Below are 17,833 nucleotides of genomic sequence, written 5' to 3' on the forward strand. Positions count from 1 at the left end.
CTATAAAATGGGGATTAGTTTGTTTTTTTTTTTTTGACCACACTGTGCAGCATGTGGGATCTTAATTCCCGGCCCGGGGATGGAACCCAGGCCGCCTGCAGTAGAGGCTTGGAGGCTTAACCACTAGACCACCAGGGAAGTCCCAATAATCATTTTTACTTCAGTGGTTATGAGGATTCTGTGAGTTGCAGTAAGTACATAGTAAGTGCTTAGTAAATACTCCTGATAACCTAGGTTTTTGTCTGTAAATTGAGGGACTGGGATTATAGGATCAGTAAGTTCAGCTCCAGCACCAGTATCCCCCAAGTCCCTTTCAGTTTTCTCCTTTATGTTACTCATTGGATGACACGGTCATCCTTTTACTAAACCACATGCTTCTTTAGACACTTGTTAACAGTATTCTCAACTAATTAGAACGTCTCACGTAGGTTGCCAGTGTGGACCCTGGCGAAGGCTGGCCCCCCATCACTGGAGTTATTTCTCCCTTCTCCGTCAGTGCTACAGTTCTCACCTTGTTCCGCACCAGGGAGACCGAATCTCAAAGACATCTTCTCCAGATGGTTGTGGCAGAGAGCCCCCAGGATTCAGCTTCCCTTTTTTCTGAGGTTGTGGATGGTGTACTGAAACAGATTGACAGTTCTCTTGAAGTTCCTGCTACCTCAGGTAAGCTTCTGAACCGGTAACTACCCTACTCCAGGTCAGTGGTTCACCATCATTTCTAGCATCATAACCTTTTTTTCAGTATGCTCTTAGTAGAACTTAGCATCCGTTATAGAACAGGTAAAAGTCAGCTACAGTATTTCTGGCAATTTTAAATCATCATTTATAAAAATCCTGAAGCACTTCTGAGGAGGCCAACGGCTCTGTAAAACCTTTTTGAAATTGAAAGTATAAGAGGAAACCTAGTTTTTAGTATGTTTAATAAAGTGCATGTAAATCTTAGGGTTCTGTCTGCCTTCTACTTTATTGCATTGTTACTAATAGGGCATAAACCTTATTTATGCCAAATAGATATAAAGAGAATCAGTTTGGTATTTCTTCCATTCATATTTACTCAGTAGATATTTATTGAGTGCCTGCATGTCAGGCTCTGTTCCAGGTGCTAGGAGAACATCAGAGAACAAAGTAAAGCTCTCTGTTCTCATGAAGCTTACCTAGTCAGGGGAGACAAGGCAGTAAACGCCGTAAGGAAATTATGTAGTGTGTTTGAAAGAGTTAAGTGCTTTAGTAATAAAGCAGAGAAAAAGGAATGGGGAGTCTTAAGGGATGGGAAGAGTTACAGTTTTAAACAGGCCTTGTTGAAAAAATGATATCTGAGCAAAGGCGTTGAAGGAGGTAATAGCAGCAAAAGTCAGTCCTGAGGCTTGTGTGTCCAGTGTGTTTGAGGAAGAGTGAGAAAGCCTGTATTTGCACATTGATCATAGACAACAAAGGCCTGTTGGGATCGGTTGTGCAGTTGAAGGAACGTCATTAATGCTGCTGCTTTGGAATTCCTCTGGAAGAATGCAGTCAGTTGAGAGGAGGAGCAAGCGCTTGGGAGTCTCTGCTTTCTTCTAATGCCTCTTCTGTTCCATCTGCTCGTTTCTATAGACCTGCCTGTCCCAGAATGGGCCCAGCAGGAGCTTAGCCGCAGTGCTCCCTGGACTTCGGCTGTTGTGGAGAAGTGGTTTCCTTGCTCTAACCTCAGTGGAGCCAGTTCAAGTTTGATGGAGTCATTCTGGTAAAACTTATTTATTTCTCTGGGTTTTGATAATCGAAATCAGCTCTCAGTTGTCTGCATGTGAGTTTGTTGTTGTTTATAACAAGCCACATTGCCTGATTATAGTCCAGTAATTTTAAAAACTAGTTACAGATGGAGAATGTTGTTTACCGGGTACAGAGTTTCAGTTTTACAAGGTGAATTCTGGAGCTGGATGGAGTTGATGGTAGCACATTAGGAATATCCTTAATACCACTGATCTAGGTGGTGATTAAAAGTGATGAAGATGATAAGTTTATGTCGTGTATTTTACCAGAATTAAAAATTTAGAGAAGGTTAATTACAAAAATAAAATACTCTCATAGATGTCAGAAAATATTTAGTATTAAATCTCAACAAAAAAGAAAAACAGCAAACTGGTGTGATGCAGCTAAATTTATACGTAAAGGAAAATTTACAGATTTAAAGCATCTTCTGAAGAAGTAAAAACTAGTTAGATGAGACACAAAGTCGAGAGCACACCAAAAATTTAAAAAGCAATACTGAAAATAAATAAAACCCTAGCCATAGACTTGGGTGCCTCTGGGAGAAAGGAATGGGGAGAAGTTGGGTTAGGCTTTCTCTGTGTCTGTCATGATTGATCTTCATTTAAAAAGTAATCTGAAGCTCTGGTAAATTAACAGGGAGAAAAAAAGCAAACCTTTCTCACTATTAAGGAAATACCAACACACTTAGGGAGAATTAGGCTTTTTCGGGCCTGCTGCTTGTATGAACTAATTCAACTAATGACCATAACTTTCTCCTACTTTTAAATCAGATGATATTAGATAATAGAAGATAATGAAATAGAAATTATACATTTCAAAAGTTGTGCTATTTTCATTATTTCCTTAGTGACTATAATTTAGCTCTTGGTGGTAAAGCAGTTAATAGCTAATCTCCGTGCTCTACTTCCTTCCCTGCTCATCAGTCCCAAATTAGTTTACTAGAGTGTGAAAGACTTATTCAAAAGTTACTCTGATACTCACTACACGGTATTATATCATCGTGTACTTTAATGTATGGACACTGGGTAAGGACTATGGAAGCCCAGAAGTGAGTGAATTAGTTGCCATAATTAGACATGAACTCTAGGATATGAAGAATCTTATTAATGAAAGTCAGTATTGGGGCTTCCCAGGTGGCTCAGTGGTAAAGAATCCACTTGCCAATGCAGGAAACATGGGTTTGAACCCTGGTTGGGGAAGATCCCTTATGCCATGGAGCAGCTAAGCCTGTGTGCCCGCAACTACTGAGCCTGTGCTCTAGAGCCTGGGAGCTGCAACTACTGAGCCTGTGTGCTGGAACCACTGCAAGCCCAAGCGCCTAGAGCCTGTGCTTCACAGCAAGAGAAGCCACCGCAATGAGAAGCCTGCGTACACAAGTAGAAAAGAACCCACGCAACAACGAAGACCCAGCACAGCCAAAAATAAATAAATAAATTGTGTGTGTGTGTGTGTGTGTGTGTGTGTGTGTGTGTGTGTGTATAAAGTCAATACTGGATGCCCTAATACATTAATGGTTTTGTGAACAGGTAATTTCTGTCCTTGAATTTACTCAAATCATAAATGATAAGAGGTCCCTTGTGGGGACCTCTTTTGAGTAGCTTTTAAAAGGATAATGAATATTGTCGCTTTGTTTTTAAAGCATTTTGGAAAATCAGAATGTTGCCTTTATGCTTGACATCTTAACTTACTCACAGGTTACTACAGGCTGCCTCATCTACTAAGGAAGAGCCTTCCAAAACTGAGAGTGACTTGACACGGGGTCTCTCTGAGCTGTACCAAAGAAAGTCTCGTGAAGAATACAGTGTATCCAATCAGGAAGACAGCAGAAAGAAACGTAAGCATGTAGATAGGCTGTTTCACAGTCTTTTTTGACACTGTATATTGTAAATATTATTTATTTGTCCGAACCGGCTCTTAGTTGTGGCATGTGGGATCTAGTTCCCTGATCAGGGATGGAACCCGGGCCCCCTGCATTGGGAGTGCCAAGTCTTAGCCACTGGATCACCAGGCAGGTCCCAACACTATATGTTTTAAAAGATTGATATTCCCTAAAATGAAGTTGAAATGGTAACTGAATAAAGGTCAAGTTCTTCTATTTAACATCTGAAAATAATTACATTAGTGCAACAGTGATTTTAAAAGTCACCCACAATCCTACCTTCTTAAGGAGTAAACCATTTTTGGTTTTAGTTGTAACAGAAATTTAAATGCAACTTTGTGTGCTGTATAGATACTTGCTCGTCTGTTCCTTTGGTTTTTTTAGTTACTGTTCTATCTCATTGCTTTAAAAAGTGGCAAATTCCTTATGTTGCTGAACATGTAGATTGTTTTCAGGTTTTACCATTGTAAATACTATAGTGTATATCATGCATGTGATTTATCCTCTGAGTGATTTCCTTGGCATACATTTCCATGAACAAGTTACTGTATGAAAAAGTGTGGAAAAGGGAGCTCTGGGTGTAGACTGCTGGATTGCCTTTCAAAAGAGTTTCATTGCAACTCTGTGACTATTGGGTAACACCAAAATGAGTCTGTTTGGCATTAGAGGTAAAAATCATCCAATTATGTTGAGATATTTAGCTCCTAAACTTCAAAGAGAGCTTTCCACCCTATGTTGTAGCAAGAATTACCCAATTCAGATCATTCTGAAGGGATATACTTCATCTCAGTATTCTTTTGCAGAATATTTAATCTGAATTAAAGTAGTTCTTGATCCCACGGAAGTAAAAGTTATTTTACTTTTCTTCCCATGATTATGTTTTGGTAGGAGGTGTCCCTCGCACTCCAGTGAGGAAGAAAATGAATACCATGTGCCGTTCTTTAAAGATGCTGAATGTTGCAAGACTGAATGTAAAGGCTCAGAAATTACATCCGGATGGCAGTCCAGACACAGCTGGGGAGAAAGGGATCCAAAAGACAGCCAATGGGAGAACAGCGGATAGATTGGAAAACAGAGGAAGAACACTGAGAAGTTCTAAACCTAAAGGTATTGCTTAATTCCATTGGATTTTGATGCCTAAACTCATGTTTACTCTTCCATACACTCATATTTTTAAGCTGTAATCATATTCTTCACTTAATGAACATTTATTAGATTTCTGCTACATGTCCACAAGTGTGTTATGGGGAGTAGAGTAAATTCTTCTCCTTAGATTTATGATCCTGTTACAAAGAATAATAACGAATTTATATATATGTGTGTGTGTATACATATACACGTCTCTCTACACAATGAATTGGTAAAATGAATATAAGAACTAAGAGTCTGCAACTGAAAATACTTGTTCATTTTAGAAGTAAAGGCATACTAGGAGTTGATAAAGGGAAGGTCATTGTAGGGAAGAACAGGTTGAAAAGTCTTTTAAAAACCCAGTGGAGCCCAGGTTAGACTTTGAAGAATAAGCAGAGATTAGAAGGCAGAAAGATAAAAAAAGAAGTGTGTGCCCGATGAAGGATTAGTATAAGCAAAGTCACAAAGGAGGTCTGTGGCCTGGCCATAGGACAAGTGGTTAAATAAGTTTTATATTTGTGAATAAAGAGAAAGGGAAAAGTTTTGTGAATAATCTAGGGTTGGACTATTGGGGTCTTTCAAAGTTGAGCAGAAGAACTTTGGGCAATAATTGCATGATGTCACCTCTGAGTTCTTTCGAAAATTCTGGGATAAAAGTTACCTGCTTCTTTAAGCAATTTTTCCCCTATGAAATACTAGATCATAGATGATGGTCAGTTTGAGTGAGATAGAACATCCTTTGTGAGCTATTATGGTATACTGGAATGCAGATGGGAAAGCAAATTAATTGTAATGTAAGGCAATGTGGCATTAGCATAATTTCTGAACTAGATCTTTTTTCTGTAAATAGACTAGCACAGCAGTGCCCCAACAATTCAGCGGGACAAGGATAATCTTCAGTGGGTTTGGAGGTAGTATAGTTTATTTCTTCTCTGTTACTGGTTACCCTTGAATTTATAACATGTACACTTGATGTGCAAACCCTTAAAATTAATCACTATCTCTGTACTACTTCAGCCTTTGCATTTTTGACAATTTGGACTGGATAATCCTCTGTGAACCATAATATGTTTAACAGCATCCCTGGCCTCCATCCATGAGATGCCAGTGGTATCCTTACTCTCCCCACTAGTCACGGCAGCCCAGACAGAACCAGATCTTCCCTGAGCAGCAAAACCTCCCGGTTGACAACCACTGGCTTAAATAAAAGACAACGCCTTCCACTGGGTCTGGTGATCAGTTTCACTTTTCCCCCCCCACAGATTTTAAAACTGAGGAAGAGCTACTATCTCACATACACGAAAATTACCAAAAGACTGTGGCCGCAGGAAACACCATGCTGTATTCATGTGCTCGGAACACTGTCTCAAACATTAAAGCGTTCCTGAAGTCCAAGGGGACCAAGGAAGTAGAAGAAGCCAGTCTGGAGGTTGTCGTTTGTCATAACTATGTTGGTTACTTGTTGTTGGGTCTGGCTCACGTGTCTTGGAAAATGTCTCTTATGCAGTGTACATTTTAGAAATGATGAGGGAGAAGGGTGAGTCCAGTCAGTTCTAGGTCTTGGAAGGTGGATATGGTCCACTGGGAAGGCGAAAATCAAGGAAAGGGGCCAATTAGGAATAATTACATGTACTTCTCTTCAAATGGAAGCTTTGTCCTCATCCGAGCTGCATGTTAGCTGCATGAATTAAACCAGTAGCTGTTAACCCTGACTGCACTTTAGAGTCACCTGGAACATTTCTTTAAAATGTTGATGTATTTTGCTTAGACTTCTCAGTCACTACTTAATGAAATCTTCATTTTATGGAAGTTCAAACATGCAGACTTGCTGTATCCATGCCCACTTGCTCTCAAATGCTTTCAACATTTTAAAAAAATGTTCTTTTAAAATATATAAAAGAAGAATAGTATACTATTTTTCACTCAAATGAAAGAAAGAACATGTACTTCCCTTCTTAGGGCATTAGAAAATTGTGTGAAAATTAGAAATAATGATAAGCATTAATACTAATATTCTCCTATGTAATAATTTTATATTTTCAGATGAACTGCCTGTATCAAGTAAGAAATAACTTCTTGAAAACTAGCAAAAGTCTTCGACAGAACATAGGAAAACTGGATAAAGAAGGCAAAGTCAGAGAGTAATTAACTACCTTTTCTTTTAAACAATTACTCCAAAAACAGAGCTCTCAAGATTTGCTTGTATTGATTTTAATATTTTTTAAATTTTTAAAAATCTTTTCATTATAGGATATTGAATATAGTTCCCTGTGCTACACACTAGGACATAATTGTTTACCTATACATAATAGTTTGTATCTGCTAATCCCAAACTCTCAAATTATCCCTTCCCCACCTCCTCCTCTGGCAACCATGAGTTTTTTATATTTGTGAGTCTTCTCATAGGTAAGTTCATTTTGTGTCATATTTCAGTTTCTACATATATGAGTGATTATGGGATATTTGTTTCTATGGCTGAAAAAGTATCAGTTTAAAATAGATTGCCTATTGCTTGAAGAGGCTTTTGTGGCTGATTCTTTGTAATGTTCTCATGTGCAGTCTTGGAGAAGGAAATGGCAACCCACTCTAGTGTTCTTGCCTGGAGAATCTCATGAACAGAGGAGCCTGGAGGGCTACGATCCATTGGGTCGCAAAGAGTCAGACACGACTGAACGACTAAACCACCACCACGTGCAGTCTGCACCACCTATTTACCTAATAACCCTATCGCTATTTAGAAAGCCATGGCTCTTCTATTTTTTGGTTGTTTCTTCTATAAACAGATCTCTACGTAATGAAGGAGTTTTCATTTTAGTTAGGTGACACTCGAAGTAGATATGACCGAGTGTTTTTTTTCTCTCAAGGTGCCAACTTCAGGTGCTTCTTCGTTTGGAGCTGTGTCTGCAGTGCCCTTCAGTGCATGAACGTGGAGAGGATCTGGAGCAAGTAGTGGATGAGGCAAGTGTACTGCTTAGTGCCACTGGGACATGCTGTATACAGATTGTTTCAGCTTCCCTGAGGAGGCCATGTGGTAATTTTCTAAAATTTTCAGGTGACAGATTTGCTGCGCATGGTGTGTTTAACTGAAGATTCAGCATACCTAGCAAAGTTTCTGGAAGAAATTTTGGAATTGTAAGTTTGATGACTAATTTAAATTTTACATTACTTTACCAAGTACTATATAGGTATTGTCTCAGAGCTGTAGGATTGTAAGGGCTGTTTCTCATCCTAGGTGAGGGAGGTATTAGAGACGGTGGAATGGTGACTGACTGTTCCACATTTAACCAACCTCTTCCACAGGTATATTGACTCAATCCCAAAGATACTGGGAAATCTTTACGACAGCCTAGGATTTGTGATTCCTCAGAAGCTGGCTGGTGTCCTTCCTGCAGATTTTTTCAGCGATGACTCCATGACCCAGGAGAGCAAATCACCCCTTTCTGTGCCTCTTCCATCAAACGCTCATAAGTCATTGTCTGGCGGCACTGAATCTGACCAACTGGAGGAGCTTCGTACCAGATCAGCTAAGAAGAGAAGGTAGGAGTGCAAGGATTTAAAGGTATTTTCTTGCACTGTTACCGTCCTGGCATAGGGCATGTTTAAGCCCACAGTCCAGTTGTCTTTGTCTATAATTTATTGAATTAATAGTTACCTTTGTGTCTGAATCACAGAAGCCAATTATTAAGAGTTCTTAGCAAGGAGCATCTGATGCGCTTTATATTATCTTGGGAACATACAGTGCAATATGTATTGTGTAGCCATAGTCTTCTCTTGACTGTCCATATGAGGTCTTCAAGAACTAGGAGCCTTCCATGAGATAAGCTTAGGCTTTTAGCTTTTTATTTTCCATGATGCTATTCACTGTTCTTAACCACTTAAATTTGTAGTTGTTACTTTTAGAAATCGGGGGTTGACTTGTTTTGCTGTTAAGTTCAGGCCACCCTTAAGATAATTGACTTTTATTTAAATGTTTTATTTTAAACTCTAGTTCCATTCTAATCTAACTAGTTGTCACCTGTATTGAGTGTATATTGACTGTTACTTTCTATTTTTAAAAGGAAAAATGCAATCAGACATAAAAGCATCACAGAGGTTTCACAAAATCTGCGACAAATTGAAATTCCCAAAGTTGCCAAGAGAGCTACCAAAAATGTAAGTCATTTCCAGGAGATAGAAAGTGGTGCTATGCCAGAGTTGTTCCTTTGGGCATGAATTGATGCAATAAATAAGAATGAAAGGCAGTATCTTCACTTTTAAGAAATGAATGTTAGTGGATACAGAACTAAAATTAGGTATTTTTATGAATGTGTGGTCCACAACCGTGGTCTAAGGAATAAAGACATATAAATTTGTTAAAGATTAGTCATTTTTCCCAAAAGTGAGGTAATATTAAAGGGAGAAAAAAAAACACTAGTAAAAGTTAGGAATAAGTTAACTAAAAATCTTTAACGTAGTTAAGAAAACTCATGAAATGATAACTAACATAAGCAAAGAGGCCATTGAAAAAGTAATATGCAATCATATTAGGACTCTGTGTACCAGAAAGTACTTTTCAGTGAATATCTGTTACTTCAATAACAAGTTAAAAAAACAAAACATGTGAAGCCAGGTGGTAATTATTTTTCTGTGTCAGTAGATTTAGGACTTGTTGGTTACCAAAAAAAAAAAAAAAAAAAATTCAGCTGGAGTCTATTTACTAAATAGAATTAATGTCTAAGAAGAGAGAGACAAAGAATGCATTGAAACTTTTGAACTGCATGAATTATGAGGAGAGTTAGAATTCTAGGAGAACTAGCTCTGAAGCATTAGTTATTACAATAGTGGTTTGTTTGAGATTTATAGCTGTGCTTTAGAATAGGAGGTGGGGTTTCTTTTGAAGAGTTAATGGTGTTCACTTTGTTGTTGTTTAGGTGCTAAAAATTCATCTCTGACTCTATTGTGATGCCATGGACTATAGCCCTCCATGCTTCTCTGACAGTGGGATTTTCCCAGGCCAGAATCCTGGAGTGGGTTGCCATTTTTTCCTCCAAGGGATCTTCCCAACCCAGGGATTAAACTGGCGTCTCCTGCATTTGGCAGGCAGGTTTTTTACCACCAAGGAAGTCTGTTCACTTTCTTAGTATACCTTAATACATATAAGTGAGTAAGATTCAAATCTTAGATTTTGTTTGGAGAGTGTGAAGTCCAAAGTGTCAGAACATCTCTGTCAGAAGATTCTATATGATAGGTCTCCTTTCTGAAAACTTTTGTTTCAGATTGGCCTAGAAAGTGTATTTCTTTAAGGCCAGGTTTATGTGATCAGGATTTGATTTTGGTTAAAGAGTATCATTTGTTAAGTTTTTGCTTTACTATGACTTTCCATCTTCAGTGATTACAGTGGCATATTTGAGAAAAAGCAAGAAAATCTTTAAAAACATTTCTCTCATTTAGATGCCATTTGATCTTGGGTACTTGAATCCTCTACTGCAAATAAATAGCAAGAGTGTTTTTTGTTTTTTGGCAACACCACATGGCATGTGGGATCTTGGTTAATTCCCTGACCAGGGATGGAGCCCAAGCCCCCTGCAGTGGAGGCGAGGAGTTGTCTTAACCACTGGACCGCCAGAGAAGTCCTCAAATAGCAGTTTTATATGGAGACGTTCCTCAGAGTATAGCCATCCTCTAATGAGATTTCCCTTATATTTTAGTTATAAGAGATATACAGAAACATTGTTTAAAAATTGAAATTAGGGACTTCCCTGGTCCAGTTATTCAGACCCCAAACTTCCACCACAGGGACTGCAAGTTCAACTCCTGGTCAGACGGGTAAGATCCCATCTGCCGTGCGGCCAAAATACAAAATAAATGCATTTTTTTAAAAAAAAGAAATTATATGAAGTTAAATGCTAGTACTTCACCATCCATTCTTCGGAAGTAGTCACCGATGGCAGTTTGTTGTGTATATTCCCAGACTCTGTTTTTGTCCATTTTACAGCTGTTTCTGTTACAGATTCCTACAAGTGAAATTGCAAGGATCAATGGGTTTTTTTGTGGAATTCCTGTTCTTTTAAATGAGTACCTATTGAAGTTTTCTAATTGGATTTTCTCATCTTTCAGGAGAATTCTCACCCTACCCTTCAGCAGCAGCCTCCTCTCCCAGTGAAAGACACAGTACAAGGTATGCTTTGGTTTCCTTGTCATAGCCAATGACAAGTTTATTTTGATTATATATATTTAAGCAGCTGCATGTAGTATATATAGTTTTGTAGTATATATAGTATATAGTTTTGCAGTTGCATGTAGTATATATAGTTTTATAGTATGTATAAGTATATAGCTTTGTAGGTGCATGTTGCAACTACATGTTGCAGTATATGTAATACATAGTTTGGTATAATTATTAGCTAATGAAACATGTCTGTGTGCTAGGAGACTAAGATGTTCACATGGTCTCAGAATGCTGCATTTTGTAAAATAACTGGCTGAAATATACATATATTTTTAAATGCCATTCACATGAAAGCCCAAAAAGAAAAGAGGCATCAGAACTGGTTTAGATAAAAGTAGTTCAGGTGTGGCATTCGTGTACCACGTGACCCCTGCTTGGATCTTAAATTTAGGGCAGAAAAGCTGTGAAGGATGTTGCTGCATGATGAGAGAGGGTGGGTTAGATAGTGTGCCCTTGTTCTTCGGAGATACCTGCTGAAGCACAGGAAGCTTCAGAGTTGTAATGTCTGCAGGTCACCCCACAGCGTTTTGGGATGGACAATTGGATAAACGTAGAGAGAGAGGACGAGGGAGAAAACGAATGTCCACAGTCGATAAATTTTAGTGACGGTTCTGTTTGTTGTATTCCTTTTTGAAATTTTCTATCAATATTAAATTTTTCCAAAACTTGGGAAAAACAGAAAGTAATAGATCAAATTTGGCAGTCAGATCATAGATTAGTTTCATAGAACAGCCTAAGGCAGATAACAGAGGCTTTCATAATGGAGATAGAGAAACACTTTTTGGAAACTTTGTGTATTATTGATATTCTTAATGTTTATGTTGTTGATGGGTAAACAAAGAGGCTTCTTCCAGTTTGTGAATCCTCGTTTATTTGTTTTTTATTTAGATGACTTGCTCTTAGAAATTTTTTTTAAGATAATTTTATTTATTTTTATTTTTGGCTGTGCTGCATCTTCCTTGCTGTGCACGGGCTTCCTCTAGTTGTGGCGAGCAGCGTCTACTGTCTAGCTGCCGTGTGCAGGCTTCTCATTGCGGTGGCTTCTCTTGCGGAGCACGGGCTCTAGAGGGCACTTGGGCTTCAGTAGTTGCGGCTGGCAGGCTCTAGAGCACAGACTCAATAGTTGTGGCACAATGTTTTATTTGCTCTACCTCATGTGGGATCTTTGCAGATCAGGTATCAAACCTGTGTCTCCTACATTGGCAGGTGGATTTTTTACTGCTGAGCCACCAGGGAAACCTGGTCTTAGAATTTTTTTTACCCTGAGTGAATTTTTGAGTATAATCCACTAGGCCATCTTGCTTAAGTTTAAGATGCCATCCCACTCGCCTTGTCAAGTATTTCTTGACTCTTAAGCTTTTTTTTTTTTTTTTACTAACTTTGGGTTTAGGTGGTTGCAACTCTTATGCTCTGGAGTTAGGAAGAGGATTTCAAATACAGTAGTTCCCCCTTGTCCACCCTGATGGCTCAGACAGTAAAGAATCTGCCTGCAATGCAGGAGACCCAGGTTCGATGCCTGGGTCAGGGAGATCCCCTGGAGAAGGGCATGGCAACCCACTCTAGTATTCTTGCCTGGAGAATCCCTACAGTCCATGGGGTCACAAAGAATTGGACATAACTGAAGCAACTTAGCATGTACATAATACATGCCTAGGATAAAATTTAACTTATGAATTAGCCACGGTAGGAATTAATATCTTATAAACTAGAACAGTCATAACAAAAGTTAACATGCCTTTGGTCTCTTGCTGTCAGAATATCTTGTACAGGTTTAATGCCTCTTCGATCCTAACTAAACACTTTCATGCGTAATTTTTGCAGTTTGAGATGTGACAGCAAAACTAGCATGAATTTTTCCTTCACCATTTCACAGATGATTCATTCTTAATCATAAATCGTAGCAACCTCAGCATATAATTTTTTTTTCTTTCCTGAAGTAGAGAAACTTTTCATTTAAAGAAAGCACTTTGCAACTTCTTTTCGGCATATCCCAATTGCCAGCATCACTACTTTGTGCTTTGGGGCTCAAGAGATATTTGGGTAAAATAAGGGTTACTTGAATACAGCACTCCTATATATTGCGATAGTTGATCTGATAACCCAGATGGCTGCTAAGTGACTATCGGAATGATCTATGTTTTGTGTGGGACAGAGCAGAATGGCATGAGATTTTATCATGCTATTCAGAAAGGCACACAACTTTAATCTTATGAATTGTTTATTTCTAGGATTTTTCATTTGATATTTTCAGACCATAATTGGCTGTGGATAACTAGAAACTTGGAAAGTGAAACCGTGAATAGGGTGGGGCTACTGTTACCCAGCAAACTAGTACAATACTCAAAAGAAGAAAAATGAAATCTTTTCTAATTTAAGTGATGTGGGCCTTCCGTGTATTCCCAGAAGATTGGGTTTAAATTAAATTTATAAGAGTAAATAGTTTTGATATGCCATGTGAGTGTACTATTTAAGGAGATCCTATTACTAAATGTAAATATATAATAGCAGTCAGTCTGTAAAATAGTTTCCTCAAGCAGATTCTCTGTTTTGGATATCTTTCTTTTCTCATGTGTGGCATTTATTAATGATAATGTTTGACTTTTTCTTTTTTTAATGCTTTCAGAAGTAACCAAAGTTCGAAGAAATCTCTTCAACCAGGAAATGATTTCTCCTTCAAAGAGATCTGTAAAGAAGGGGCTGCCCAGAAGCCACTCGGTGTCAGCTGTGGAAGGTCTGGAGTATAAATATGACAACTTGAAGAGGACCAAAGGTACCGCGCTGCAGGGCAACCAAGAGAAGGGATTCTCGATCTCAAGCCAGTCTCCAGGCTCTGCGTTGCAGGAGCTCATTAATCTCATGTTTTCCTCTCCTCTGTGGTTACCGTCAGTTAATTTTCCACTTGGGATCTCTCTCCCTCCAAGCTTAGATGAAGAATTAATCCTGGTATTTTTCTCATTCCTCCCTTCAGAAAGACAACAGACAAATACCTATTTTATAAAACCAGTTAAACAGAAATGAAAGATGGTGACTAGCTGTTTTCTAATCTTGCGGTGTGTTTATTTTTGTTGTTGCTTGTTTGTTGTAATTGAGGTAATTCATGTATCATAAAATCAACATTTAGTGGTTTTCAGTATGTTCCCAGAGTTGTGAACATCATGACACATTCCAGAACATTTTCATCATTCCTGAAAGAAACCCTGAACCCGTTACTAACTAGTCACTCTCCATTTCTCCCAGTCCTTCCAGCTGAAGGCAACCACCAGTCTGCTTTGTATTTTTATAGATTTCTTATGGGTATTATAAGAGGAATCATATGGTCTTTGTAACTGGCTTCTTTTACTTTTGCATAATATTTCCAAGGTTTATACATGGTGTAGTGTGTCTCAGTATTTCATTTCTGTCTGTTGGCAATAATATACCATTGTATGGATAAGCTCCATTTTACTCATCCATTCATCAGTTGGTCATTTAAGTTGTTTCTACCTTTAGCTATTGTGAATGATGCTACTCTAAACATTCATGGACAAGATTTTGTGTAGACATGTTGTTAATTCTCAGGCATATGCCTAGAAATGAAATTTCCTGGGCCACATAATAGCTCTGTTTAACTTCTGAGCAATTAGCAGACTGTTTTCCAAAGTGGCTATATTCCCACTAACAACGTGTGAGGGTTTTGATTTCTCTACATCCTTACCACTGCCACCCATTGACCCTTTTTGATTCTACTCATCCATTGGGTGTAAAGTGGTGTGTAACTGTGATTATGAATTGCATTCCCTTGATGGCTAATATTATTAACCTTCTTTTCTTGTGCTCGCTGGCTACTTGTATAGCCTCTTTTTTTTTTGGTCTCACCACTGCACGGCATGCAGGATCTTCGTTTCCTGACCAGGGATCAAACCTGCACCTAGTGCAGTGACAACACAGATTCTTAACCAATGGGCGGCCAGGGAAGTCCCCGTATAGCTTCTTTGGAGAATCTTTGCCCATTTTTAAATTGGGTTGCTTTCCAGTCCTTTATAATGAAAAGGACATCTTTTTTAAGTGTTAGTTCAGGAGGTCTTGAAGGTCTTCATAGAACTGTTCAACTTCAGCTTCTTCAGCATTACTGGTTGGGGCATGCTGCTGCTGCTGCTAAGTCGCTTCAGTCGTGTCCGACTCTGTGGGACCCTGTAGATGGCAGCCCACCAGGCTCCCCCGTCCCTGGGATTCTCCAGGCAAGAACACTGGAGTGGATTGCTATTTCCTTCTCCAATGCATGAAAGGAAAAGTGAAAGTGAAGTCGCTCAGTCATGTCTGACTCTTAGCGAACCCATGGACTGCAGCCTACCAGGCTCCTCTGTCCATGGGATTTTCCAGGTGAGAGTACTGGAGTGGGTTGCCATTGCCTTCTCCAGGTTGGGGCATAGACTTGGATTATTGTGATATTGAATGGTTTGCCTTGGAAATGAACAGAGATCATTCTGTCATTTTTGAGATTGCATCCAAGTACAACATTTCAGACTCTTTTGTTGTCTATGATGGCTACTCCATTTCTTCTAAGGGATTCTTGCCCACAGTAGTACATAAAATGGTCATCTGAGTTAAATTCACCCATTCTAGTCCATTTTAATTCACTGATCCCTAAAATGTCAATGTTCACTCTTGCTGTCTCCTGTTTGACCACTTCCAGTTTGCTTTGATTCATGGACCTAATATTCCAGGTTCCTATGCAATATTGCTCTTTACAGCATCACACTTTACTTCCATCACCAGTCACATCCACAACTGGGTGTTGTTCTTGCTTTGGCTCCGTCTCTTCATTCTTTCTGGAGTTATTTCTCCACTGATCTCCAGTAGCATACTGGGCACCTACCAACCTGGGGAGTTAAAACTCAACATTCAGAAAACTAAGATTGTGGCATCCAGTCTCATCACTTGATGGCAAATAGATGGGGAAACAATGGAAACAGTGAGACTATCTTTTGGCCTCCAAAATCACTGCAGATGGTGACTGCAGCTCTGAAATTAAAAGATGCACTTGCTCCTTGGAAGAAAAGCTATGACCAACCTAGACAGCATATTAAAAAGCAGAGACATTACTTTGCCAACAAAGGTTCGTCTAGTCAAAGCTGTGTTTTTTCCAGTAGTCATATATGGGATGTGAGAGTTGGAGTATAAAGAAAGCTGAGCACTGAAGAATTGATACTTTTGAACTGTGGTATTGGAGAAGACTCTTCAGAGTCCCCTTGGACTGCAAGGACATCCAACCAGTCTACCCTAAAGGAAATCAGTCCCGAATATTCATTGGAAGGACTGATGCTGATGCTGAAACTCCAATACTTTGGCCACCTGATGCGAAGAACTGACTCATTAAAAAAGCCCCTGATGCTGGGAAAGATTGAAGGTGGGAGGAGAAGGGGACGACCACAGAAGATGAAATGGTTGGATGGCATCACCGACTCAATGGACGTGAGTTTGAGCAAACTCTCGGAGTTGGTGATGGGTAGGGAAGCCTGGCGTGCTGCAGTCTGAGTTCACAAAGAGTCAGATGAGACTGAGCGACTGAACAGAACTGAAATTGGATTGTGTGTCTTTTTACTATGAGTTGTAAGAGTTCTTTATATAATAGTCTAGATACTAATCTCTTATCAGATGTGATTTGCAAATATTTTTACCCCAATTTGTTGGGTTTGCTTTTTGTATTCTTTTTGTATTCTTGATAGTGTCCTTGATATATAAAGTATTTTTAATCTTGCTGCTATCCAGTTTAACTAACATATTTTTGTTGTTATTTGTGCTTTCGGTGGCATGTCTAAAAATCCATTATTCAACCCAAGTTTTATGGCTTAAAATCTTAAATTAGGTCTTTGACTCATTTCCAGTTAGTTTTTATGTATTGTGTGAGGTGAGCACAGTGTCATTCTTCAGCCTGTGGTTATCCAGCTGTACCAGCCTCATGCGTTGAAAAGACTGTTCTTTCCTCCTAGAGTTGTCTTAGGTGCTTTTTGAATTGCTTAGGTGTTGCTGCTGCTGCTGCTGCTGCTTCTAAGTCTCTTCAGTCGTGTCCGACTCTGTGCGACCCCATAGACCGCAGCCCCGCAGGCTCCCCGTCCCTGGGATTCTCCAGGCAAAAACACTGGAGTGGGTTGCCATTTCCTTCTCCAATGCAGGAAAGTGAAAAGTGAAAGTGAAGTCACTGAGTTGTGTCCAACTCTCAGCGACCCCATGGACTGCAACCTACCAGGCTCCTCCGTCCATGGGATTTTCCAGGCAAGAGTACTGGAGTGGGGTGCCATTGCCTTCTCCGGCTTAGGTGTTAGGATGTTAATTCTTGTTTTAATGTTAGATAGAATTCATCAATGAAGCCATCTAGTCCTTTTTTTCATTCTGCTCAGATTGGAGGATTTTGGTTGTCTTTAGCTTCAAGTTTATTGATTCTTCTGCCTGCTCAAATCTGAGGGTGAACCTCTCTAGTGAACTTTTCCAGTTATTATACTTTTCAGCTCTGAAGTTTCTGTTTGGTTCCTTTTTATAATTTTTGTTACGTTATTGATATTCTCACTGTGTTTATCCATTGTTTTCCTTATTTCTTTCAGTTCTGTGTTCATTTTTTTTCCTTGAGCTCATGTAACATTTTTAACCAGTGATTCCAATGTCTGGGATTTCTCAAGGGTACTTTCTGTCAAATTCTTTTCTTCCTTGACACACTTTCCTGTTTCTTTGTATGCTTTGTAATTCTTTGTTGAGAGTTAGGTATTCTGAATATTATAGTCTGTTGACTCTGAAGATAAGATTCTCCCACTCCTGTGAAATCACTGATCTTTGCTTATTGAGACCCTGTCCATTTGTGCCTTTTCCCAGCTCTTTTTACAAAGCATGCATTCCCT

At 39.1% G+C, this 17,833-nt stretch overlaps 1 protein-coding gene across 1 annotated transcript in view; it reads left to right on the forward strand.

Moving 5' to 3' along the window:
- The window catches only part of TICRR (TOPBP1 interacting checkpoint and replication regulator), a 41,404-nt gene that overhangs the window by 10,974 nt on the left and 12,597 nt on the right, over positions 1-17,833 (forward strand). The window contains exons 4-15 of the mRNA XM_068990945.1: positions 429-663; positions 1,591-1,720; positions 3,441-3,580; positions 4,514-4,732; positions 6,019-6,185; positions 6,800-6,897; positions 7,621-7,714; positions 7,809-7,888; positions 8,057-8,293; positions 8,815-8,908; positions 10,853-10,913; positions 13,588-13,734. Coding sequence (XP_068847046.1) covers positions 429-663; positions 1,591-1,720; positions 3,441-3,580; positions 4,514-4,732; positions 6,019-6,185; positions 6,800-6,897; positions 7,621-7,714; positions 7,809-7,888; positions 8,057-8,293; positions 8,815-8,908; positions 10,853-10,913; positions 13,588-13,734 — 1,702 coding nt within the window. The remainder of the gene's footprint in view (positions 1-428; positions 664-1,590; positions 1,721-3,440; positions 3,581-4,513; positions 4,733-6,018; positions 6,186-6,799; positions 6,898-7,620; positions 7,715-7,808; positions 7,889-8,056; positions 8,294-8,814; positions 8,909-10,852; positions 10,914-13,587; positions 13,735-17,833) is intronic.

Source organism: Capricornis sumatraensis, chromosome 19, assembly GCF_032405125.1.
Source record: "Capricornis sumatraensis isolate serow.1 chromosome 19, serow.2, whole genome shotgun sequence".
NCBI lineage: Eukaryota > Metazoa > Chordata > Mammalia > Artiodactyla > Bovidae > Capricornis > Capricornis sumatraensis.